Source organism: Mus pahari, chromosome 2 (genome assembly GCF_900095145.1).
Source record: "Mus pahari chromosome 2, PAHARI_EIJ_v1.1, whole genome shotgun sequence".
In the NCBI taxonomy this organism is placed as follows: Eukaryota; Metazoa; Chordata; class Mammalia; order Rodentia; family Muridae; genus Mus; species Mus pahari.
In genome coordinates, this window is record NC_034591.1 from 139,518,668 (window position 1) to 139,545,502 (window position 26,835).

At 45.7% G+C, this 26,835-nt stretch overlaps 1 protein-coding gene across 6 annotated transcripts; it reads right to left on the reverse strand.

Moving 5' to 3' along the window:
* Nucleotides 1-3,965: 3,965 nt before the first annotated feature.
* On the reverse strand, nucleotides 3,966-24,986 carry Pex5 (peroxisomal biogenesis factor 5). Of its 6 annotated transcripts, none has more exons than XM_021191577.2 (16): nucleotides 24,154-24,220; nucleotides 23,435-23,597; nucleotides 23,131-23,166; nucleotides 22,711-22,843; nucleotides 22,428-22,559; nucleotides 13,463-13,568; nucleotides 12,937-13,027; nucleotides 12,486-12,596; nucleotides 12,165-12,260; nucleotides 11,454-11,573; nucleotides 7,238-7,381; nucleotides 7,006-7,076; nucleotides 6,411-6,617; nucleotides 5,931-6,096; nucleotides 5,475-5,632; nucleotides 3,966-5,332 (listed from the first exon to the last, which is right to left on the reverse strand). In XM_021191577.2, the coding sequence occupies exons 2-16, from the start codon at nucleotides 23,579-23,581 to the stop codon at nucleotides 5,131-5,133; spliced, it is 1,920 nt and encodes a 639-aa protein (XP_021047236.1). In that variant the 5' UTR covers nucleotides 23,582-23,597; nucleotides 24,154-24,220; the 3' UTR covers nucleotides 3,966-5,130. The 6 variants fall into 6 exon arrangements, with proteins under 6 accessions (XP_021047236.1, XP_029390841.1, XP_021047244.1 ...); XM_021191576.1 differs by having other exon boundaries at nucleotides 3,987-5,332; nucleotides 24,115-24,211; XM_029534980.1 differs by lacking the exon at nucleotides 24,154-24,220 and adding an exon at nucleotides 24,967-24,986 and having other exon boundaries at nucleotides 4,491-5,332.
* Nucleotides 24,987-26,835: the final 1,849 nt, after the last annotated feature.

Consider the following 26,835-nt stretch of genomic DNA (forward strand, 5'->3'; position numbering starts at 1 on the left):
TCTCCCTCTCCCTCCCTCTCCCTCTCCCTCCCTCCCTCCCTCCTTCACCTGCTTGCCTTGTGGGACTGAGCAACAGCTGGATCCTTGGACTTCCATTCACAGCTGCTGCTGACCATTGTTGGGAGTTGGACTACATACTGTAAGTCATCAATAAATTCCTTTACTATATAGAGACTACCCATAAGTTCTGTGACTCTAGAAAACCCTAATACAAATTACAATAAGCTGATGGTTATTAGTCATGAAAGTCTGGAGACAAATAATAAATACAAAAAGCTATAGATCAAAATCCCTTTCAAATACATTGTTACTAATGGAAAGTTATTTATCTTAAAACCTTTGCCCTCAGATCTTAAACCTCAAAATAAAGATAAGGTTAAGTGGTTGGTAACTTTGCCATACATGTGTGTATATGCTAACAAAGTATGTCTAAATAATTGGACTTGAAATGAAAAATTCAAATAACTAATGTCATCCTAAAATGTTTTCCTTTATTTTAATCATTAATAAAAATATAAACTAATTTACCTAACCACAATTTGAGTAAAACTTCAAGAATCCTTGTCTCTGATATACCTGGGTTATTAGCAATAATTTGTTTATTGGTACTCACTTCAATATTATTTGAAACCTCAAGATAATTTTAGATTTAATATTAAAATAATTAGTTGTATCAATTTATCTGAAGATTTATAAAGAAAATAAAATCCGCACTTATTCATCTTTTAATGCAACAGCCATGTTTTGTTTTGTTTTTTCAAAAAAATGGATGCTAATATAAAGTGTTTTATTTTAGGATAATATAAAGGGTTTTACAAAAAATGCAGCAATGGCCACTTATACCTATGAAGAATTAGAAGTGCTGTTCTGGGCAAGCAAGGACAGACTCCTATGTTTGACTTTGCGCTGGAGTTCAAGTGAGAGTGATGGATGCAGGATTCGACAGGACGAAATGTAAATGCTTTTGTTTCTGTGTGGCATGATTGTCTGTGATTGTGGAAAAATTAAAAACAGAAAAACAAAAAACAAATCTCAAAGCAGTTTAATTTGCATGTTCCTCCGTGTTGAGGACGTCAAGCACTTTTCAGGATGCCTCTGAACTTCTTTTGAGAGCTGTCCATTCAGTTCTTTGGTGTGTTCATGGATTGGAGGCCTAGCTTTGGTTTAATTACTGTAGTGTCTTATGTATTCTTTGTTTTGTTTTAGTTCAAATATAACATCATTTCACCTTTTCCTTTCTTCAATACATCTTATAGCCCCCTCCTCCCTTTCAATTCCATGGCCTCTTTTATTGGGAGGTGGGTGTGTGTGCACATAAATATAAAAATACAACCTGCAGGTCTGTTCCGAATTGTTTGTGTGTGCACGATTTCAGGGTTGACTACTTTGGTACTGTAAAACCAATTAGGGCCTCATGCCTGGGAAAGACAAATTCTCTCGGAAGTCATTAGTTGCCTGTAGTTCTTCATCTGGGAGTGGGAGCCTCTTGAGATTTTCCTTTTCCATGTTACCCTGTGCATTGGTCTTAACCATTGTTTGGGTCTTGTTTAGGCAGCCATATTGTCGTGCTATCACTAGGAGGCACTACCTTACAGCAGACTTCAAACTTCTTCCTCTATGTTCCCCGAGCTTTAGGTGCCAGGAAAAAATATGTTTTAGATTTATCCCATTGGGGTTGACACTCATGATCAGTTGTTCTCTGTGTTGACCCGTTTTCTATAATGGTCTCCATCTGCTGTAAAGAGAAGAGCAAGAGCTACACTTTCCATGAATGCGGATGAGTATTTGGGGTGTAGATAGGAATCATGCTGGCTGGAGGGTCTCCTCTAAGCTCCATGATCTCACTAGCCCTGGGTCGTTGGGTAAATCTCCAGTAGTAGGCATGATCTCCATCCTGCTAAGCAGACCTTTTGTCCAATTGGACAGCTGTTGGTTATAACCCAGACGTAAGTGCTACTACTGCCCCTTTAGAGCTCACTTGCCATATTGATCATTGTTGTGGTTCAAAAGTGTCATGGGTAGACAGACATGTGCTTCCCTTCCTTGGTGGCTTATATAGCCCCTCTGGTACTGCAAAATCTGCTCCTTAGAGAAGAGGTATAGGTCAGATCCAGATTTAATCGTTCAAGTCCTTTGTCTGAAGTTCAACCTCTGGAAGGCAATCAAGGGCAACGCCAATAGTTTCCAATACTGTTTGGGAACTCTCTTTAACTTTCCTAACCAACAACCCAAAAACAGGTTTCTCATGCCTGGTGCTGGGCTTTTGGTAGCTATTTTATGTATTCGAGATATTTATCCTCTGCTACATAGATGACAACCGTCATCTCCTATTCTGTAGGCTTTCTCTTCAGACAGTTCTCTCCTTTGTTGGGCAGAAGTTATATTAGGATTACTTCCTGTGCTATATACATCATTTGAAGAAAGCTCTTGCCTGTGCCTACGTTTTGTAGTGTTTTGTATGTTTTCCTCTTGCAGTTTCAAAGTTTCAGATCTCCCCTTAATACATTTTTACTTCATTGTTGTCCAGAGTAAACGATACAGGTCTGGTCTCGGGGTTCCCCGTGTGGAAATTTTTTCCTAGAATCTCTTTGCTGAAGAGCCTTTTTCTTAATGTATGTTTTTGACACCTCTGTCAAAAAATTAGGTGGTCATGGCTATGATTCCTGTCTGGGTTCTTCATTCACTTCCATTTTAAAGGTCTTCTGCATCCCTGGTTAGATGAATTCCTTGGCTTTGCTCTCTAGGTACTGTAAACTTCTTTCACTGTTACTTGCTGAAAGGGTTTATCAGGTGTTTTCCAGCAAGATCTTGAGGGTCTTTTAAGTACAGGATCATGTCATATACAAATAGGGATAATTTGGACTTCTCCTTTCCTATTTGTGTCTTTTGTTTTGTCACCCAGCTAAGTTAAGATTCAAGCACTATACTGAATAAGGACAGAGGTAGGCATGTTTATCTCCTTCCTGCATTTAGAGAAAGTATTTTCAGATGTCCCCATGTCATACATTGGCTGTGATACACCTTTTGCTGAAGTAGCTCCTTCTATTGCTATTGTCCCCCAGGCTTTGTCCATGAAGGGATGCTGAACTTGTCAGAGGCCTTTTCTGCCTCTACTGAGATGGTTTTGTCATTTCTGTCTCTGTGTCTATTCATGTGCTTGTGTATAAGGTTGATTTGTATACATTAGAAGATACCTCCTACTCTAGTTTGCTTTCTATTGCTGTGATAAAATGCTGACCAAAAACAGCCTGGGGTGGGGGGACCAAGGCAGGAGAGTGCTGCTGCTTACCAGTTACTGCTCTGCCTCAGAGAGCCTCAGAGAGTCCCTCAGAGAGCCTCAGAGTCCCTCAGAGTCCCTCAGAGAGCCTCAGAGAGTCAGTCCCTCAGAGAGCCTCAGAGAGTCCCTCAGAGTCCCTCAGAGAGCCTCAGAGAGCTAAGCCCTCCCTCCCTCAGGCCATTTGCCAGGTAGCAGGCAGGCAAACAGACACACGAAGGAGAACCAGGCAGAGACCTGGAAGTAAAAGTGGCTTTCATGCAGGTCCACTGGCCACAGCCATATAGAATCCACAATGCACGTTGCATTGACACTCACATAGGCTATGCTAATGGCACCCCCACCCCCACTCCAGAACCATGTGGACCTGTACAACCAGGCAAGGTACAGCCTAGGTCAAGAGCAGAAGTAAATCCATGGCACTGAAGAAGAGAGTCAAGATTCTACAGCATACACAATTCCCTTTGTAGCAGTAACAGGAATGTTTTAAGACAAGAAAGGGAGAGAGGGAGGAGGGAGAAAAAAATGAGTGTCAAAATATAAACTGCAGCAGGTTGCTGGCACCCAGTAATCCTGGAGAGAGGGCTAAGTAACCCTACACCAGTGAGCAGCTAGAAGACAGAGAAGGGAAAATCCGTACATGTCTGCCACTGACCAGCCTCCCTCCACCCCAACTTCAGCAGCGGAACCTACCCACATCAGTCCAGTTTACTCTTCATACAAATATTTTACAGTTTTATTTTTAAATCATTTACACATATGCATACAAAGAAAAATAAATTTCAGGATGGAATTTTGGGACCATGGCAGTTTAAAAAAAAATTCTGATCATTAGCTACTGAAGACAAGGTAAGAGGATTAGCAGTCATTTATGGGGGTCTGTGCATCTCCCCACACAGAAGCAGCGGAGAAGTCTCCAGCTGCTCCCTCAGGATCCCTTCATCTTCACCTTGTGGAGGTAATAGAGGGAAAGGGGATTTTCAATGATATCCCCTATAAAGGTTTCAAGAAGGCTTATGGTAACACTGAACCCTCCCTTGGTTGGGAATTTGGCAAGAATGCAACTTCTGAACCAGGTTGCTACAAGAGTTTAGTTCCCACTTCCAAGTCTCCCAAGAAGAAGAGAGGACTGCAGTGCTGACCATAACACAACTGTCCCATCTCTGGGCTCATTCAACAAATGAACCTCCCTCCCTCCCTCCCTCCCTCATAGGCCATGTCACCTGTAGTAACAAGCCCTGGCCCTGAGGACAGTACAGTAACCACATGAGCATCTGCTGCTTCAGTGTCCACCCACAGAAGATCCAAGCTCGCTCCCAGGAGTGATGGAACTGCGAGCACTTGTCCCAAGTCCAGCTCTAGGGAGCCGCATCGCCATTTCAGTGAGCAGGCCAGCTCCTAACATCCATCCCAGCCGGCATCGCACGGATGCTCAGGGGAGCCTCTTACACACAACTCCCCAAGGAAGCTGGACTGTTACCAATTCCCAGGAAGGGTAGGGCAAGGAGAGACTTACAAATGTGGCAGACCCTATCAGAAATGGCAGCTGATGACAATTCCCCTATGTCATTGGGTCCTACCCAAAAAGCAGCACCAAGAAAGGGCATGATGAACAGAAAGAGATCTGTAGCTGGATATACAGCCCTTGAATTACCAAGGGACAGAGACAGCTCATCCCTACAATTAAGTAGGACCTAAGACACAGCTATGCACCCCTACTCTGAGGCAGCTCCTGAGAGGTCGTACCGCTTGTGGTCATCAGCCCACCCCCTTGGTAGGCCCGTTTGAGGAGAGGGAGTCACACCCAGAGCGCGGACCCCTCCAAGCAGACACTCACAGGGCAGCCCATCCCACTGTCACTGGGGCAGGCCAAACATAGCTAGGAGGGCAGACAGATCCCGAGCATCAGCTGCCCCATAGGCATCACTCTGGCCTAACATGGATAACGCCAACCGCAGGGTACTCCAGATGTTCTCAGACATGGCGCCCCCCTCACCCCGAGGGCCCCGACTCTTCCTCTGCATGTTTAGGGCCTCCAGAAAGTGTTCCACAGCCTCACTGTAGGGAAGAGGAATGACAGCTGGTGAGCAGAACAACAGTAGGCAGGGCAGAGGGCATGGGGAGAGAGGGAGGGTCAGAACATCAGAAACCAAGGCCAAGAAGACAAGGTTCAGCTGCTTACGGCAGGACCCACACTTACCGGTGAGCCCCCAGGTTGATGCAGCTGATGCCTAGGTTATACCGGGACCGAATATACCCGGGCTGTAGTTCAAGGGCTCTGCGGTATGCAGCCACTGCTTCTTCACTCTGGTTCCCATTGGCCAGGGTGGCCCCAAGCTTGTTCCACAGCAAATAGTCCTAGACAGGGACAGACAGGGAGGTTGGGGAACATGAGGTAAGCTTGGACCAACTTCTGCCCATTCCTCCACCTGCTTCGCTACTGTTTGGTTAATGTAGTTACTAGCCCACCCTCTTCCCCTTGGCAGCTCCCAGGGTAGTCACTTGGGTACCCATGCAGACTCCCATGTCCACATGCTCCTGCTCTCCCCAGCACCCCTGCCTTGTCCCAATCCTCCCAAGGCTTTCGTGGCATGCACACTGTAATGCAATCTCCCATGTGCCAATGACTCTTCGACCTTCTTTCCCCAAGGCTCACATTGGGGCGAACACTGAGGGCAGCTGTGAAACAGTCCACAGCCTTGTCGTACTCCCCACTCAGGTTGAAGAGGACTCCCAGGCCACACTGCACATCAGGGTCAATGGATGTAGGGTCCAGACGCACAGCTGCCAGGAAGAGTTCTTTTACTTCAAGAAACAGGGAGCTAAGTAAGGAGAAGAAAAAGCACAGAGGTAGGTAAATAAATGGGTCTACCTGTATTCCTAGCCTCCAATCTCTTAAGTCACCCATATTCCCAAGATTCATGGATGTTTCAGTCATCTCCTTTTACCCACATCCACTTTATAGCCTGCTTTGTTCATCAGAGCACTGCCTGGCATAATGCTGACCCCCTTCACACTGACCCTGAGTAACCCATTACACTCTTGAATCTCAGCATACCTCTACTTGTCAAACCAAGGTCATGTTCTTACTAGGACTCGAGTTACAGGCCTCAGCCCAGGAATGCCCCACACTCACTCAGACAACAGAGATGTCAAGACACGCTTGCTCGGGGCTGCCCCAGTAGCCCCTTCTTCACCAGGAGCCACCAGATGAGCGTAGGCTGGTGAGTAGCGCAGCCAGTCCCGCAGTGTCTCACAGGCCTGTCGCTGCAGGGACTCATTGGTGAAGCTCACAGCCAGAGCCATCAGTGCTGTCCGGTTATCTGGCTTTAGCTCCAGACACCTGATGGGACAAAGAGCAGACTGAGTATCTGTAAATGGCACCTGCAGCCCTCAGCACCAGGGGTGCACGGCCAAGCTTTCAAGCACAGTCATGGAGGCCGTACTTTTGCCCTCTCAGCATTACACAGAGAAGAACCTCAGGTCTTTGAGTTAATATTAAAAATTCCAATCTGAGATGGGCAAAGTTTCAGCAGCCAAAGACCGACCAGGAGCCCACAGATAAAACCCAAGCTGATGGTGGATCACACTCACTCCTCCTAGCCACGATGACTTGGAACAACCTCATAGGTTCATCTGTGTGCTAGTGGCCAGAGAGAAGGACAAAGGCTTGGTTCTATTAGGCTAAAGACTACTTGCAAAGGGCTACGTCTGCCTGCCCTCACACTCACCTCCGCAGGGCACTGATAGCCAAGAGCTCTTGTTCGTTCTCAGCCTGGGTGGTGCCCAGGTACTGCCAAGCCTGAAGGGAAGTTGACAATCCATCACTGAGTTTGCATCCTCCCCTCCCTCCACTGCCTTCCCTCCCTCACCACCTACCCCGAGGAGACCACACCCACATGCATGCCTCTCTGGGCCCTCCCACAAAACGGGAAGAAGCCATCAGCACAAGGCCCCACTTACTTCCATGTGCTTAGGATCCTGCTGCACAGCAGCCTCGAAGAGCAACACAGCATTGGGCAGGTCTCCCTCCTCCAGTCGACGCAGCCCTTCTTCAAAAGGCTGAGGGTGGTCACGCAAGGGATTCTCCTCCTCAAACTGGTAACCCTACAAGGAAGAAAAGTGACAGGAACTCCAAGGGAATCCTGGCAGTCAGGGCAGCGGGGCAGGAGAACAGCAACCAAGGCGGGTGGAGCCGGCAAGGGCAACCTTCCACACAGGTGTAGCAAATCCTCCACATGATAAAGTTCCTCCATGACAAGGCAAAGCTGAGTGCCAATGGCCAAGAGGCTGGGTGAGTCTACACAGGTTTGTGCTGGGATTATAAAGTCATCTTAGGAAGTCCTCGAAAGCCTGCACTGCCAAAGCCTCAGCTTCTCCCTTTGGACAGCACATGCCTCTCAGCAGCCTGCAGAGCACAGTGAGTGCTCTCCTCAGCTGGCTGAGCTCTTGTCCTCTAACCCTGTGATGATGTATGAGGAAGTGGGACCCGAGGCAGAGGTCCTGCCTTCCAGGCAAGGCTTCCCACTCAGGCTGCGTGAACTGATGGGTAACATCAGAAATGCTTAACTTGCTCCAGTTACCAAGTTCGTTTCTTTTGACTTTTAGGCAGGATCTTGCTATGGAGCCTCTTGGCTATCAGGGCACTGTGGAGGTTAGCAGGAATTCTCAGCTGAAAAAGTTACAATGTTACCTAAAAAGCTTTAGGGTGATAACAAGGCAAGGCCAAAGTCACTGGTGAGCCTCATGGCCTTGGACAAATAAAAGATTCCTTTAGGAAAGTAAACAGTTACCATCACAAAAAAGAATAAAAACCATATGCAGGACATCAGACAGCTTGGTGAAAATGGCTTCAAACCTAGCACAGTCATGGAGCACTTAGCATTAAACTGCACAGAATAAAGACAAGATGTCCTGATGGGTTACTACTGTGGAACAAGGGAAAGTCAGAAGAGCTGTTTTACATCACAAGCCATCAGCAGCAAAGTTAATGATGTCAGTGGGGGTTCAAGGCATGAGACACAGGGCTGGAGATGGATGAGGCAAGTGTGGCACAAGCAGAGTCGAGAAATATTAAAAATTCAGAAAGCAGCTGGGCTGTGGTGGGGCACACCTTTGATCCCAGCACTTGGGAGGCAGAGGAAGGCGGATCTCTGAGTTAAGGCCAGCCCAGTCTCAGCCAGAACAACCAGAGCTACACAGAGAAAGCCTGTCTCAAAAAAACAAAAAATCAGAAGGCAGAAAATGAAGCTACTACAGGGGAGAGCTTGTTTTCTCAGTGAATGACCAAACAATAAATATTCTACATCTTGCAGGTCCTACTGCAACTACTCGGTTCTACCACAGGAGGACAGGGTCGATGGGCATGGCTATGTCACCATCTTATTTTATTTATGGACACTGAAATTTAGATTTTAACTTTTAGGTATTACTAATTAGATTACTCTTTTGATTTCTCTCAGCCACTTAAAAATGCTAACATCATTATCAGTCACTGAAGCACTTTTAAACAAGTGGCAAGTTCACTCATTCCACAGGCTGCTCCTGCCTGCCCTACATAATCTGAATTCAAGAAAATTAATATTTTTACACTCAACCTTAACTGCTGTCCATCATCAATTCATCCTTTGAGCCACTCTGTAGGAATCAGAGAATGTTATCTGATATAATGTAATTCCCTAACAGATGTGATTTATGCCTCAAAGCTACTGAAAGCCTAAGAAGCTTCAAGCGGTGTTCACTAATGGAGACTGCAGCTACTTCCTTAAGGCACACTGCTGTGAGTAGCAGTCGGCAGAGACTAGTGTTTTTCACATGTCATCAGCAGACAATGCAACAAACGACTGTCACCACCCTTCAAACGCGTTTCCTCTAGACGCTGTTTCCTATGGTCTTTAAGGTTTCATCAATTGCTGCTCATAGAATTATTAAATATTACTCCACTATGCAAAGATGAAATACTCGCACAGATGGGAAGTAATACTCTGAAGGGACTGGCCCCTGGCTCCGTAGTGCAGACTGAGCTGAGCACTGCTTTGCATCCTCAAAGCTCTAACCAAGGCGTCATCTTGTCTCATCCACTGTCTTGAGCTATTTCAAAATCTTAGAGATCACACTGTAGAGAGAGCACTACGTCAAACTCTATCCTATCACAGAAATACTTTTACAATGTCTGAAAAATCTAAAGGTTATCAATAAAAAAACTTTAATTAAAAAAAAAAAAAGGGGGGGGTCAGAGGGAAGAGGAGATGGCTCAGTGGATGAAGTACTTGCCAGGCAAACATGAGGACCAGAGGTTAGATCCCCAACACCCAAAATAAAACCCAGGCAGGCATGGCTGTCCAGTTGGAAAGGGGACCCCAGGGCAAGCTGTGTGTCAGTGAGCTTTGGGTTCAGTGAGAGAACCTGCCCCCATAGCAAGGTGGAAAGGAATTAAGGAAGGACCCATGCCATTCTCTGACCTCAGTGCACACATGCACACCACAGACAAATGCAACAATAAACAACACAAAAGGCCATAACTGTATTTGATAATTGACTCATAAAATTCTATACACTTCAGCACAACTTAGCTTAAGGCCAGACAGCGCTTAACGCTTCACTACTAGTGAATAGTGAAGTAGAACATTTCTGAAAAGTATTAATGCAAGTGTTTCTCAGCCTAGGGCACAATACTTCAAGGTATCAATGACATCAATTAGGGTTCATGGATCTAATAACTTAACTAGTTTTTGTTTTGAAACACAATCCCACTAACCCAACTTAGCCTAAGTTACAATCCTCCTGCCTCCCAAGTGATAGGGTTATGGGTGTGCACCATCATACCTAGCTTCCTCATATTTCCAAGTTTTTAATTTAAAGGTGTATTTGGCCTAACATGTCATAAATATGAGAATAATATGTGCTAAATTAAGCTTCTAACATAAAAAGTTATTCTGCATAGCATGTCATAAATACAGGAATAATAAACACTAACAAAATACTGCCCTATGAAAATAGTTCTTATGTCTCCATTTATCAAATGTATGGAAATGCCAATTATAAATTAACAGCTAATATAGAATAACAAAAGTCCTATTTTACACTTGATCTTAGCCAAAAGGCTGAGAAGCAATCAAAAGTGCTATTCTATAAACAACTTATACTGGGGCAAAATACAAGGCAAGGTCCCAAGAAGTTAGCAACCCGCGTCAATGTCCCACACAAGCCCAGTCTCAGATAAGCCAGATCTGATGGAATCAACAGCCACATTTTCTCTTATCCTAGGTTCTTCTTGAGGCTCTCGAGCCCTAACCTCTTTACAGTCCCTGAACTTCATTCCCCTGTCTCCGCACCACTCCCTGTGTCTACATCCACTTCTACCACCCAGGTTCGAATCTCAGGAGCTGGTTCTTCCTCCCCAACATCTAAACCACGGCGTGTTCCTAGTCTGTCTTCCTGAAAACCAAGCAAATCATTTCCTTCCCTCTCATGCTTCAACTTAAAAGCTCAATCACCAGCCACATCCTCAGTGGTCCTGAAGTCCTCAGTAGATTTACTCAGTGACAGACAGTGTCCTCACTCAGTGACAGACACTACTCAAGAGTCACAGCACCTAAGTCAAAAGCACACCGTACATGCAACCCAACCACCTTTCACCACAGGCCACTGGGAAGTTTTCCTATTGTTTAAGTTACTTGATGTAATTCTTTAATATCCTGAATCAGGACAAGAGCCTGATTCCTACAAGAAGGTATCAGAACTTATGTGAGCTGAGGTGCAGCTCAGTGGGATAGTCAGACCTTCTTACCACATGCCCACACTGGTTTGACCCCCCAAGAAAAAGCGAGGGGTTTGAACTCATGAGCTAAAAACAAAACCGATACATAACACGGTGAGGAGAGAGGATGATCCACCAGCTACCACTGTCCAGCAGGAGTCAGCAACAGATAAGCTGCCCAGTGCAACCCCCATCGAGGAGCGACTCATCTGCTCTTAGTGTGTCCCGTGTAAGCCTCCCTCGTGGGCATTATGTCACTGTGTGATCTGACAAAGGTATTCTTACTAAGTTTTTACTCTCAAGAACATACTACACCAGTTACTGGACAACAGGTATCAACCAGACCTCTTTTCATTTTAAGAGGCTCAAGAACAGTAATAGTTTCAGCATGGAAACTTCAAATTCTCCAGGGCCTCCTACCTTGTCATAGGAAGCGGATGTGAGATCATCATAGTCAGAAAGCCAGGGGTGCGCCTCAGCATCCCGCTTGGCCATCTCCTCCAACTCTGCCTGTAACTTGTCCCAGAAATCGACATCGGACTGCGAGGAAGGGAAAGCAGGTAAGAGAAAGGAGACACTCCATCCCCAGCCCAGCCCAGCCCACCCTTCCCCACCCTCACCCCACAGGGATATAATTGTTAGAACAATGAGCTGCAAACTTCAGTGTGTTTAGCCAGCATCAGAGAAGCTTTAGCAAAATGCAAATCCCCTGATCCTACCCCAGATTCTGATTTGGGAATCTGGAAGAACGTCCAAGGGTTTTCTTTCTTTTTTTTTTTTTTTTTTAAAGATTTATTTATTTTATGTATGTGTATACTGTTGCTCTCTTCAGACACACCAGGGGAGGGCATCAGATCCCATTAAAGATGGTTGTGAGCCACCATATGGTTGCTGGGAATTGAACTCAGGACCTCTGGAAGAGCAGTCAGTGCTCTTAATCGCTGAGCCATCTCTCCAGCCCCCAAGAGTTTTCATTTTTATAAAAGCATTCATCCCATGCCTATACAATTTCCATGGATGATGCACCACCACACTATGCAGCAATACCCATCACCTCTGACACTAATAAAGCCATACTCCCCACGGTGGGACATGGTCCTGGAGCACCCCACCCATGCCAGCTCCTCTCACCTCTATAGCTGACTTGGCTCGTTCAAATTCCACCTGAAGGGCAGCTATTTTGTTTCCTGGTCTTGTGAACTGATCAACCCAGGCCTCTGATGTGCCCTGTGACAAACGATGATAAGTGCCACCTCCGCTGCCTTCCTTCCCATTAACACAGACTGACGAAGCCCCATTAAATACCACCAGTCTAGGTGCTCTCAGACTCTTGCCCACCCACTCAGGGTCTAGGTGCTACAAGGCAAACTGTCAACAGAGTCCCTTCCCACTGAACACTGATCCGGCCTCTGGCAGCAGTCTGGAGTGGGCTGGGGAATGGCAATATCCTACCTGCTGCTGTATAAACTCTGCTGCCCACTGTTCTGCCTGAGCTTGGCCCGACCCTGCAGCCGACTCCAGGGACACCTGCCCCTCGCCAATCTGCCGCACGAATTTCAGGAACTGGGGCACAGAGACACACATAGGCACCTTGGGACAGGACTTCCAGGTGTGCACTCTCAACTACGCCCAAAGAGACCCTGCACTCTCCCCTCCCTATGAACATCTCTAGCTGCATCAAGATAATGCTAAAGGCCCTGAAAAGAAAAGGCAGAGATCAAAAACAAGGATTTCTGCCTCTCCAAAGCTGAGAAGGCACAGGAAAGACAAAGGGTTCCTACATAAAGAAGTAGGGAAGATGCAGCCGGACCCAGTCTCCACTCTCCAGAAAGAGACAGTTCTAGAATCACATCCCCCTCTTTACAGCACAGTATCATGAGTGCAGCAGCAGGAGGTGACTCACCTCAGAGTTAGCCAATTTGGGGTCGTCCACCTTGGACACAAAGTCACTGGCTGTGTGCTGCAGGTCCTCCTCAGGATGATATTCATCGTACCTGTGTCAAGAAAGAAAGACCAAATCACCCACCCATTGCCCATGTTCTTCCCCAGTCCTGTCCATGGCAAACAGAATTCCTACAGGGTGGGGCAATAATGCTGCCTCAAGACCTTGAGGAGCTATGAGCTCTAAGTTACATTAAAGAAGGCTATCTTTGTGACAGTTGGACAGACTTTTTACTTTTCCTTCCCCAAACAGAGCTCTGCAGAGAGGGAGAAGAAAAACATCTCAAGGAAATAGGGCTCCCTCTGGGGAATCTCTGGGGGAATAGTTAAGATTAATACTCATAGATGAAATACCAATAACAATAGTGGCAATAAATGAAGTAGAACAAAGTCGACCTGCAAGCTAGTGAGAACGTGGATGGGGGAGGCAGGGAAGTGCCCACAACTGTGCTCTCTCCATGGCAACCCACGGAAAACACCGGACTCACCATCGATCAGCGGTAGATGTTTCTTCCTGGTCTCCCAACCACAGCTTCTCCTCAGACTGTTCCAGATACTCCTCAGCCCATCGGGCAGGGGACACTGACAGTGGGTCTGCAGAGAGCAGTTGTGGAACTCATCAAAGCTTCAGTGTAAGGTCAGAAAAAGTAATACTGACCCACTGACCCACTTAACCAAACCAAAGCAAACAGAACCCTAAAGAGTCCCTCCTTGAGAGAGAATTCTAATTAATTCCCAATATCCTCTTCTGTGACTGAGCTATTCCCAAAGGGGCTGAGACAGAAGTTTATGGAGAGCTGAGAACAGGAGACCTACCAAGGAGGCTCAGGAAAGAACTCGGGCTGAAACAGAAGGCTTGAAAGTTGAAGGCTATAAAAAGAGCCCATCTTTAAAAGAGTGGGGTCGGGAGATAGCTTAGTAGTCAAGAGGACCGGGCTCCAACTAACTGTAAGTTGAATTCCAGGAGACCCAATGTCCTCTTCAGACCTTAAAGGCACCAAGCCCACAAGTATTGCACAGATACACATAGGGGGAAATATACACATAAATTAAGTTTCAGTTTTAATTTTTATTAGGGTATATTTGTTGTACATAGTAAGAGGCTTCCACACATCATTTCCACACATCCACATAACAAGTTTTAACCATATTAACTCCCTCTTCCTTTTCTGGCAGGAGATGGTGGTATTGATGGTGGTATTCACTATATAGTACTGGCTGTCCTGGAACTCATTATATAAGCCAGGCTGACCTCAAATTCACAGAGATCTTCCTGCTTCTAGCTGGGATAAAAGGCATGAGCCACCAATCCTTCGTTTGCCTACTTTCCCTCTTCTCTCATCCTTACCCCTGTTCCAGCCTTCATTCTCCTAGATCCTTTTTTCTTAAGTCTACAATCCTCAGTAAGAAGGCAAGAACTACGCACAAAGTATAAAGTGTGTGCCAAACCTGGGCACAGAGCTCACATCCCATCCCGGACAAAGTCAGGGATGCCAGCATCCTCCTCACAGGTGCCCTCAGGCCCCTATACACAGAGATAAACACTATGCTGGCTTTCAACACTATGTTGTTAGTATCCAGGTTTTTAAGCCAGGGTCTCAGTACACAGCCCAAGCTGGCCTTGAACCCAGGCTCTTCCTTCTTCCATAGCTTCCCAAGCACTGAGCGACTGAACAGGAGCCACAGCTCCTGACTCCTCACCGCTTTGATTCATTTTAAGAATCAAGTTTTTCAGTTAAATTCTAAACATATCTTCAAAACTGCAGTGATAGGCCGGGCATGGTGGTGCACGTCTTTAATCCCAGCACTTGGGAGGCAGGGGCAGGCAAATTTCTGAGTTTGTGAGGCAGAAATGTAACACTGATGCTCATTTCTAGCCCTGAATTATAGCAAATTGAGGTTTTTCACCTCTGTGTCTTTACCCTCTGATGTGTGGCATGTATGTGTGGTAATGGTGTATATAAGGTAATGATATGTATATGGTAATGGTGTATATATGGTGAGTTCCAAGACAGCCAGGACTATACAGAGAAACCCTGTCTCCAAAAACCAAAAAAAAAAAAAAAACCTGCAGTGATAAAGGGCACAGGATCAAACTCCAGGCAAGGGCGCTGAACTGTTTCTCAACATCTGGGACTTTGCCCACCAAGCAGTGAGCAGATCAGTGCTGCCAAGGTAGCAGAGAAGACACAAGCCCAGGTCTCTTCTCCTCTGTGTCGCCATCTCTACATCCCAGATGTCGACAGTCATCCAATTCCCAAGTGGAAGGTTTGACTGTCACTGGAAAGACACTGCTACCCCTTACTATTAACATACACCCCACTGCACCCAAGACTTGACCTAAATAATTTCAATGAAGCAATCTCAAAATCTGAGAATGTCAAAACCTGAAGAAAAAAAAAAAAGAACCAAGGGTCTCAGAATACACACAACTGATTATGAATACGTAATGTATAGTTAGCAAAATAAAAAAATACAGTTGGCAATTGTTTGGGTTTACAAATCCTGTGTTTAATTCAGGGACACTCAACTACAGGGTCTGCCCTCTAGGTCCTCTAGCGAACATTTTTCTCTGCTTATCCTAACCTCACATGTGAAGACTGAAATACAAATGTTTTATATCAAAATTGATTTCAGTAACATCTCCTGGCTCCTTAGTCCAGATCTGCTGAAGAATAACCAGCCCTTCCTATGTCCCCTCTATTTCCTCCTTACACTCACTCTGCCATGATGAGCCCAAGGCCGCAAAGACACAAACACTGTCTACAGAATGTTCTCATCAACAACAAAAATCAATAGAAAAAAAAAGTTTCTTCACTTTACCACATACATACCATTACCACATATACCTACACACCATTATTATCATTACGCATATACACATAACCACACATACCATTACCACATGTACTGGCTAGCTTTGTGTCAACTTGACACAGCTGGAGTTATCACAGAGAAAGGAGCTTTAGTTGAGGAAATGCCTCCATGAGATCCAGCTGTGGGGCATTTTCTCAATTAGTGATCAAGGGGGTAGGTTCCCTTATGGGTGGTGCCATCTCTGGGCTGGTAGTCTTGGATTCTATAAGAGAGCAGGCTGAGCAAGCCAGGGGAAGCAAGCCAGTAAAGAACATCCCTCCATCACTTCTTCATCAGCTCCTGCTTTCTGACCTGCTTGAGTTCCAGTCCTGCATCCTTTGGTGATCAAAAGCAATGTGGAAATGTAAGCCAAATAAACCCTTTCCTCCCCAACTTGCTTCTTGGTCATGATGTTTGTGCAGGAATAGAAACCCTGACTAAGACACCACATATACCTACTCGTCATATTACCATATATACACCATTATCACACGCACCATTACCACACACACACCATTATCATATACACACCATTACCACACACCATTACCCCATGCACACACCATTACCACACACACACACCCCATACCACAAATACACCATTACCACACACACCTCATTACCACTAATACACCATTACCACATACATACTATTACCATATATACACCATTACCATATACATATCATTACCTTATATACACCATTACCACACATACATGCCACACATCAGGGGGTAAAGACACAGAGGTGAAAAACCTTAATTTGCTATAATTGAGGGCTAGAAATGAGCATCAGTGTTACATTTCTGCCTCACAATGACCCGGGCATTCATTCAGTCCCTAGAACCTCAAAACAATAATAGCAACAACAACCTAACACAGTTTGGCCCAGGCTCTCAAGGCCCGACATTTTCTGGCTCTGGGAAACTGCCTCCACAAGGGAACTGATGAAAGAACCCAATGAACACTTGGCTTCACATATTTTTTGAGAAATCCCTACAGAAAACCAGATCCATTTAGACATGCCTAAAACTGAAGCAATAAAGGCCAGAGGAGATAAAGTGACTGTCTTAGGTCACATACAACAAGCAGAGTTAGAGCCAGTGACAGATAGCCCATTCATGTGTACATCACACCACTTCACACTGTATGTCTTGTCTGTACCATGTGAGCACATCTACTACAAGTAGAAATGTCGAACACTCAGAACTCCCGACCCTAAGCAGGAGTTCTGTGGGATGGAATGAAGGTTCTAGGATGAGCCTAGCGTAAGCCTAGTGTCACCCACATCCAAACCCCAACTCTACCTATCATTCACTGTATATTTCAGAGTAGTTATTTTAACTTGCAATTTTCCACCTCTTTACCTGTAAGACAGACCATAGCAGACAGCTCATGGAGTTTCTACAAAAATAAGACATAGCAACAAAAGGGAGCAGCTGCCATCCCCATCTGCAGAGGGCCAACCTTCCAGGACATCATAGGAGACTGGTCCTTTCTGTATTCATCCTCACCTCTTCTTCCTCTGTTCATGGAAATGTCAGCACCAACCACCTTCTGCTACTGCTGCTTCCTACAACTTTAATACTACAAGTTTGTATTCCATAGCTGCTTATGAACCTCACACGGTGATGCAATTCCTAGTTGTCAACTTTACTACATTTGGAATTAACTAAAACCCAAGCAGCTGGCTACACCGGTAAGAGATTATTCTCTTAATTAAGTCATTTGAAGTGGGAAGACCCACTTTTAATCTGAATCTTTTGAGATGGGCCACACCTTCTGCTGGCAGCCTATATGTTATGGCTAGCAGTCAGTCTATTCCAGACATGGAAGAAGGAAGCTTGCTCTTTGTCTGTTTGCTCTTTATCTCACTGGCAAGTCCATTCCTACACAGGCATCAGAGTCTGCTTCTTTAGGATTGTCATATACTGAACACCAGCTGAGACACCAACCCTCATAAACAACCATGGATTCTTGGATCTCCTGTTGGCAGACAGCCAATGGTGGAGTAGCTAGACCAGAGCCAGTAAACCACTCTAAAAAAATCATCTCCTCCCTCTCTCCCTCTCACACACAGACACATATTCTCTCTCTTGTCAACTGAGACTGTCTAGATCCAGACTACCTGAGGGCTGAGTTTCATCTCCTGATCTGAGTAAACACAAGATGCAGACTGGCCAGAAAACATAACAGATGATTCTATCAGAAGTACAACAGACCAGAAGGGGGGATGGGTCTCGTATGGTAAAGGACTAGTTCTTGGGATGGTGCTTTCTACACATCAAAGTTACATAAAACTCTTCACATACAGATAATGGCACGTAAAACTGGAGAAAACCAGTAAGCTCTGTAGACTGTGCCAAAGTGAATCTCCTCATCACCACTGGGAGAATCTGGGAGACAGTAACACACAGCTTTGCTGTATGCTTCCTTTTTATGTATTTATTTTTTTCACACTTACCAGTAAGACTGTAAATTTTTCCATATTAAAAGCAACCAAAATAAAAAGATGAGCTTCAAGGCTCCTTTTGAATAATTCTAGAATATTAAACATGGAAATTTAAAATATAAGAAGAATCTACAAAGCATGCCTATAATCCCAGCACTTGGGATACAGATGCAGGACTGTGAGTTCAAAGCCAGCCCAGGCTACACATTAAGACCTTTTCAAAAAAACAAAAACAAACAAAGAAACAAACAAACAAAAAAACAGGTGTAAGGATTCATACCAGTAATTCCAACATTCAGCAGAAACAGCCACAAATTTAAGCCAGCCTCACATACAAAGAGAGTTGGAGATACACCAGGGTCACAGTGAGATCTCACAAACACCAAAACTTAATTAATTAATTAATAAGACCTTAAAAAGTATATTTTGTAGTGAGATCTCACGAACACCAAAACTTAATTAATTAATTAATAAGACCTTAAAAAGTATATTTTGTAGTGAGATCTCACGAACACCAAAACTTAATTAATTAATTAATAAGACCTTAAAAAGTGTATTTTGTCTCAAATCTACTTATCCATTAAAAAACACTTGCCGGCCAGTGGTAGCGCACGCCTTTAATCCCAGCGCTAGGGAGGCAGAGGCAGGCAGATTTCTGAGTTCAAGGCCAGCCTGGTCTACAGAGTGAGTTCCAGGACAGCCAGGGCTACACAAAGAAACCCTGTCTCGAAAAACCAAAACAAACAAACAAACAAACAAAAACCAAAAAAAACAAAAACAAAAAAATAAGAAACAAACACTAAAACAGCCGCAAACACTAAGAGAAAGCTATTTCTAAAACATGAATTCTGGGGTTGCAGAGATGGTTCAGTGGTTAGGGCCACTGGCTTATTTAAGTGTTCTTCCAGGTGCCCTGGGTTCAATTCCAAGACCCCAACTGGTGCTAACAACAGTCTCAACCTCGACACCCTTTTCTTCTGCAAGTAATGCATACATAATAATACACAGACACCTAGCTGCATATATAGCAGAAGATGGCCTAGTTGGCCATCATTGGGAAGAGAGGCCCATTGGTCTTGCAAACTTTATATGCCCCATACAGTGGAACGCCAGGGCCAAGAAGTGGGAGTGAGTGGGTAGGGGAGCAGGGCAGGGGGAGGGTATAGGAGACTTTTGGGATAGCATTTGAAATGTAAATGAAGAAAATATCTAATAAAATAATTTTTTAAAAAATGATACACAGATACACATGCAGGCAAAAGACCAATATACATAAAAAATAATTCCTTTAAATAAATAAAACACAAATTTCTAGAAAATCTATTTCTTTAGCTCTTTTCCCCAAATCTCAATGCATTCTTTTATTCACTACCAAAGGACTACTACAACAGAACAACTTTACAGAGCCCAGTTTCATACAACTCAGCCCCAGGCACCCACATCCGGTCCTCTGTGAAGCAGGCACAGTTGCAAAAGAATGTGCTCTCCAAAGACAACCAGACAGGTGAGGCAGATCCAACATGTTTTATCTAAGGCTATATTTATTCATTTGTGAGTTAGAGAAGATTTAACCAGAAGGAAACAATTAATTATAATAAAATCGGTGCTTAGCTGCATAAAGGACTTGGGTTTTTGTCTATTAGCTTTAAATTATGGAAGATGAACTAAAGCCCACCCATTCCAACAGAAGTCTCTCTGGACTAAGCCGTATCACGTAAGCTTGAGGTTTGTGTGGAAACCTGAAGGGCTCTGTCCGGCAGAGGTCTTTGGATAGCTCAGATTTGGGCACAAGGCATTTCACTGGGAGGACTTGAGAGTTTAGAATAATAGTTTGAAAAGCACCTGAATACAAACAGGCATGACTTTTGGATGTCACGTCTCCTACGGACACTCTCTGTAGAAGGCTCATAACCCCGTACAAAGCGCAGCCCAGCAGAAAGCTCTTAGCACTAACAGCAAAACCTAGAACACTGTCCACCCATCTTACTGAAGGAAAGGGTATTTGTGTGAAAGCACCTATAACGGCTTATACTAAGTTACTGGGTGCTAGGAGTTCCTCCTGCAGGAGAAGAAATGCTGAGAGGAGAAACCATCTAAGTCCATTATCTCAAACGCTAGTCAGACCCTGTGACAGCCTGGCCTAGAACTTTTGTAACTTTCTCCATTTCTGTCTCTCTTACCCGGGAAAGGGGCAAACAATGCTTCGCTCTATGAACATCAGGAAGAGGAAGGCCAGCTTGGTCCTCCTCTCTTGCCCTAATCAGATAGGCTCGGGGGAGAAAAATCAATGCACAAGGAGGCAGTAGCCAAGGATGACCCCAAAGACACACACTGAGCTAAGACTCTTAAGTGTGTGGCCTGGCTGGACAGGATAACAGCTCCGTCAACAGAGTCAAATCCCAGTGACACCTAGGGAGAAACCTAGATAACAGGCTGTCACACTGCCCACTGTGCTCATATCTGCAGATCAGCGCTGTCCCCAACCCCGGCCGGCCAGAAGCGCTTCTCTGCAGTGTCAGTGCTAAGGCGGAGACCCGCCCCTGGTCAGAGTGCTGAGACTAAGGGACTGTTGCACACTCAGCACTAAACGGGGCGTCTCGCTCACCCCACCTTACCAAGGGGATGTCTCAGAAGAATGAGTGGAAAGAATGTGGGAACCAGAGGCTGGAGTGGGGTGCTGTGAGACTTACTGTTAACATGTACAAAATGCCTAAGAAAAATAAAAAGATATTCTACTTTAAAAAAATAAATAAAAAATGAGGCAGGCAGTGCTAGCACATGCCTTTAATCCCACCAGCACTTGGGAGGCAGAGGCTGATGGATTTCTGAGTTCAAGGCCACCCTGGTCTACAGAGTAAGTTCCAGGACAGCCAGAGCTACACAGAGAAACCCTGTTTAAAAAAAAAGAAAAGAAAAGAAAAGAAACAAACAAACAAGAAGAAAAGAGAAGAGAAGAGAAAAAAATGGGTTGGAGAGATGGCTCAATGGTTAAGAGCACTGACTGCTCTTCCAGAGGACCTGAGTTCAATTCCCAGTAACCACATGATGGCTCACAACCATCTGTAATGGGATCTGATGCCCTCTTCTGGTGTGTCTGAAGACAGCTACAGTGTACTCATAAATAAAATAAATAAATCTTTAAAAAAAAAAAATTAAAACCAAAAACTAAGTCATGCACAATGCTGCTTTATCTTAAGCAAGTCATAAATTCAGTATTCTTATCTATAAAATGGTCCTAAAAACAACAGCTGGAACTTGGGATCTAACAGAGATAAATAAACAACACATTCAATGCACTTAACACAGAGAAGCTGATATTTCTATCATCACAGATGATCTTTACCCTCAAAGACCATTTAGTCATTCCTTAATATCCATAAAGAAATTAGTTTCTGAAACTCATACAGATACAAAGTTCTGAAGACTGAAGTCTCTTACATGACACACATACACACATGCACACACGCACACACATGCACACACGGTCAGGCATAGTGGTTCATACCTGTAGTCCCAACACTCAGGACGCTAGGGCAGGAAGATCTCAGCTACATAGGAATTTGGAGGACAGCCTGGACTACAGACACCCTGTCTAAAAGCTCAAAAAGCATGTATACTTTTAGTGCAGACATAAATTTTCCATTTTCTACCCACAGTTTGTTCAATCTACAAATGAGAAGCCAGCACATACACAGGCGGCCTAGCCAGACTTCAGGGTTCTGAACTCCACAATCAATTTTCTCAGACCCCAGGCCTACTCAAGACGGGTGATGCCAGAGTCCTAGGCGCTGGGATGAGTATCTCTCTCTCTCTCCCTGGGCTGCCCATCCCATCTCTAGCTCCTCTCCACTAGACTTAAGCGTCGAGTTACTGACAAAGAGGCAGATCTAATCTCTCATTCATATTCTCTCTCTCCCCCACCCCTCTTTTTTTTTTCCAAACCCACTTTTCTCTTTATTGTGTTTTGATTACTTACAATTGCTATGAGAAGTCATATTTAACATTCTACAGAAATGAATCAAGAAACTAGAAAAGTCATTAGTAGTGAAAATCACCTTACATCCCAAGAGGAATCGGGACATCCATCGACACAGAATGTTTAAATGCTACCTAACAACTACTGCAGATTTCCCCACAAGCCTCACCTGTAACTTCGGCGATGAATTCTTGGGACCAGTCGGTCTCATTATAATCCTGAGCTACTTCCACAGCATCTCCAGCTGCAAGAAACTCCTGGGCCCAATTCTCAGACAAGGCCAAGTCTGCCACACCAGGGGCTTAAAAGAGACAAGAGAAGAAAAAAAGAAAACAGGTTCCTTCACACTCACTCCTGGGCGACACCTCCTTTGTCTCCTTCCCCTGATGCCAGCAAAACCCAAGGATGGAGGCTCTCTGGCCTCTTCCCGCCTCACCAGGCCCTGAACCCACCTCTCTGAGGAGCCTGGCGAAAGTTTGACTGTTCAATCTCCTGCATCTCCGCCAGGAGGTCATCCATCTTGAAGGTCTGAGGGGCTCGGGATACAAGAGTCGCATTCTGATCCTGCAGGAATTCTGCCACCAACTATTACAGAGAGATGGTCAGATGAACAGTTAGGATCAGAGGGCCTCAGCCAGGGGCAGGGCCCACTGATGTCGGACAGAGAAACGAAAACTGGAGATAAATAAAGAAAAAAAAAATTCTATCTGTAAATTTGGAAACCAGAAAAATACCCCAAAAAGAAGACGAAAACATTGGCAGACAATCTCATTTGGTAAAGAGAGTTCAAAGACTGATTGGACTGATTAAAAAAAAAATCACCATGAATCCCCCCCCCCCAGAAAGACAGAAAAGAAACTTGCTCTGCTCACCTCATCTTCAGTTCCTACTCCCAAAGGCTTGGAAACCTAAGATAAGAAGGAAAGAGACAATGTACAAAGTGAGGAAGGCCGCAGGCTACAACCCAACTCTAACTCTACTGCTTAGGTGGCCTGAGGCCAGTCAAGAGCCTTCACAAAGCCTCAGCGTCTTTGTCTATAAAATAGTAGTCCTTGTCTGTGTAAAGACGCACAAGGCTCACTCCGGTGTTACGGAATGGTGACTTCTATTACTTTAACAACAGAGAAAGCAGCTGTCAGGCCGAAGAAATAGGCTCTCCTGTTCTAGAACACTCACCGTCTCTGCTGCTGAGGCTCCTGGAGGCCAGGGGCCAGGCCTCAGTCCCTCCTGCCGAAGGGCCTTGTCCTGGGTAAAGTGGGTGGCCAGCTTCATCAGCGGGTTGGCACCCCCACATTCTCCCTCCACCAGCTCCCGCATTGCCATGGTGACCAGCAGCTCCCTGATGGACAGAAGATTAGAACTGTGGTCCGAGAGCCAGACTTTTCCCAAAGCACGCCTCAGGCCCTATCTAGAGCAGATGGGCTCCACAAGAGCCAGGTCCCCGGGGCCACCCCCCGAGGTGTGTCTGGAGTCCAAGAGGAGGCTGTGTCCTCCTGCCTTCCCACTCCGAGCCATGGCTCTCAGCTCGGGCTTCCCCTCCAGCGGACCGCAGCTCAGACACCACCCGCCAACAGCTTTTCTACAAATGGGCCTGGACCCCTGGGGAGCACGGGGAGCGCATCATAAACACGGCTAGACCCGGACTCTAACCTGACAAGGGAGAGCGGGAACGCTTTCCACCGTACACCGGGACCCACACCCCCGGTCAGGGGCCAGCAGCAGGTCCCGATCCCCGTTCGTGTCACCTGAGCCCCCTCCCCCGCCGCGCCCGTCCCCGCCCAGCGCCCCGCGCCCCCAGCCCCGTCGCCCCAGCCTCGACCCCGTCCCACGAGGCCACCGCAGCGGCGGGGACTTACGGGCCTCGACCCCGCGCCCCCCCAGGCTCCAATGCTCACCGTCGCGGGCCGCACCGTCCGACCGGCCCAGGCACCCGGAGTGGGCTGGGGGAAGGGAGGGGGCGGGAACGAGGGGGCGGGACTCAGCCTTAAAGGGGCCGGGACGGCGGCGCTGAGGCCCAGCTCAACGGAAACGGGTAAAAGGGCGGGGCCTCAAGCCTGCGCAGCGTGGTGGGCGGAGCCGAGAGCCTTAAAGGGGACAGTCCTGGACAGTTGGTTTGGGGAGCCCTGCCGTAGTCCCTCGAACGCCAGGATTTATGTAGTAGAAAACTCAGAGGACTGGAGCTGGAAGAGGCCTCTCTGGCTTTGGAGGAAAACCAAGATTGCAGGTTCCACGGTTCAGGTCTCTTTCCTGGGTCTCTAAATCGCCCAAACTGAGCCCAGGAGATTTCGGAGGTCAAATCTATGACCTGCTTCGGCCTCCTAGGCCTGACCCCCTTCCGACACGCTCCTTCAGGAAGGACAGCGTCACAGTCTCCGAGGAGACAGGGGCCTGCCTCTACCATCTCTGCGTAATGAAGAAAATAGCTCCGGATGATGACAAATTCTGGAGACTAAAATAGGGTCCAACGCATTTTGAGACCTCAATCCTGTAATGGATGGGGAGAGTGCAGTGAGTCACTCCTCTCTCCTCTTTCCTACTGGTCAAGGTCATGATGGCCTGATTCCCTGCAGCTTCAGGTTGGGAAAACGTGGCAAGGAATACCTTTGATCAGGGAATATGAACCTAAGCCTCAGGCTCCGCCATCTGCCAGCGAAATGGCTCGGGTGCCAGACCTCAAGGTCACTGGAAAACAAACCTTGATATCTCACCTAGGTCCAAGACCAACGGACTCCTTGACGTCCTGGGAAGGGAGGGGTTCAGAGTGCTGGTAGGTGGGCTAGGAGGAAACTGGTTCTAGAAAGGCCTGACATACGTCCCAGCCCGGGGTGCAGGAGAAGCAGGTAGTCTGTAGGTGGCGCCCTGGGACAGACTTGGTTCTTTGCTGCCCTGATGATTTCAAAGGTAGCCTTCCTCAGGGAACACAGGCTGTATAAATTCATCCCTGGGAAAATAGAAATTGCCCTTATAACTGCAGTGGTTGAACAGGGCAAAATATTGTGCAATGTTTCTGTCTTTAGTACACTGTCAGTATCTTTCAGAGGCCCTACCACACACACCCATTCTCCTTAACCACAAATTTCAGCCCTGTCCACTGTTTCCAGGCTGCCGTTGTAAAGGGAAAAAAACCTAGCAACGAATAAACTAAAGCACACTAAGGAGGAAAGGATGCCATCTTGAAAGATGAATATGTTAAACAGGAGAATCTCTGGAGAAAGCAGTGTTTAAGGAAAGCATATGATGGTTTGAATTTCTGGACATGGAGAAACAGGAGAGCATCTCCCAGAAGCACTCAAAGCCCATCACACACATAACCTACTCTTCTAGGAGGTTAGTAACTGATTAGCAGAGATTTACTATGCCATGATCTTGGGAGCATAATTGAGATAATAACCGGTGCTTATGAAATGCATGCTAACCCCCAGGTGTTGCCTAAAGCACTTGGTGAGCATTAGCACTTTTAATCATCATAACCTTCATAATACTCCTATGAGAAAGATATTACCAACCTCCTTTTACAAATAAGACTTGCACAAAAATCAAATCGCTAGGAAGTTAGAATCGATGCAAGCAGTTGGCAGCGTGGCTCAGCAGTAGAGGCGTTGATACACAGGCCTAAGGGCCTGAATTTAAATCCCTTGGGCCCACAAAGTAGCAAAAAAATTATTTCCCCTGAGAGTTGTGTACATGTACGTGTACACACACACACACACACACACCACATACACCGCATACCACACAAATTTAAACAATGCAAGCACCAGACACCTAAAGCCCTGCCTCCCAGACTTAGAGAAGTCTTCCTTGTAGATCCTAAAGACCTTTGATATAAGCCAAAGACTTCTTCACAGTGCCTGGCCCACAGTCCCAGGTGTGCTGAGGGAAAGGCTAAATAAGTTATGTGGGTGCTTAATATGTATAATCAGCTCATTAAAGTTCTAAATATGAAACCATATCTTCTTTATCTAATTTCAAAGTTAAAATCATATTTTATCCATAAAATAAAAATTATAAAGGTAAACATTCCTTAATATTTAGCGAATTCAAGAGGAACGGGCTGAAGTCCTCTAATTTTCAGACACAAGTTACATTCACCGCAGGCTTGATTTAAACACTTTTCAAATACTGATTTATAAGATCCACTTCATAACTATTAGTGTCAAGGCATCCCCATTTAACAGGTGAGGGAATCAAGACGAAAACTGTTGGGTCTTGCCCAGGACTGTGATATGGGTCTTGTCTGGGACTATGATGTGAGTCTGCCCAGGACTTTGATATGGGTCTCACCTGGGACTGTGATATGGGTTTTAAAAGCTGGGACTTGTACCTAGGCCAGTAGCATCAAGCTTTGTAAAGAGCCAATCAACAAACATGTTTGGATCTACACTGTCTGTCCCTGCTTCTCTGTCGTTTCACAAAAGGGCCATGGGACAAGCGTGGCTGTGTTCCAGTCAAAGTTCTTGTGAGCAATGAAGATACTGTTTCATTTAACTTCCACGACGAACCATTCTTTTGACTTTATTTCAATTGCTTTAAGGAGGGGGGGGACCCACATGCTTAGCTTTTAGACTGTACAAAAA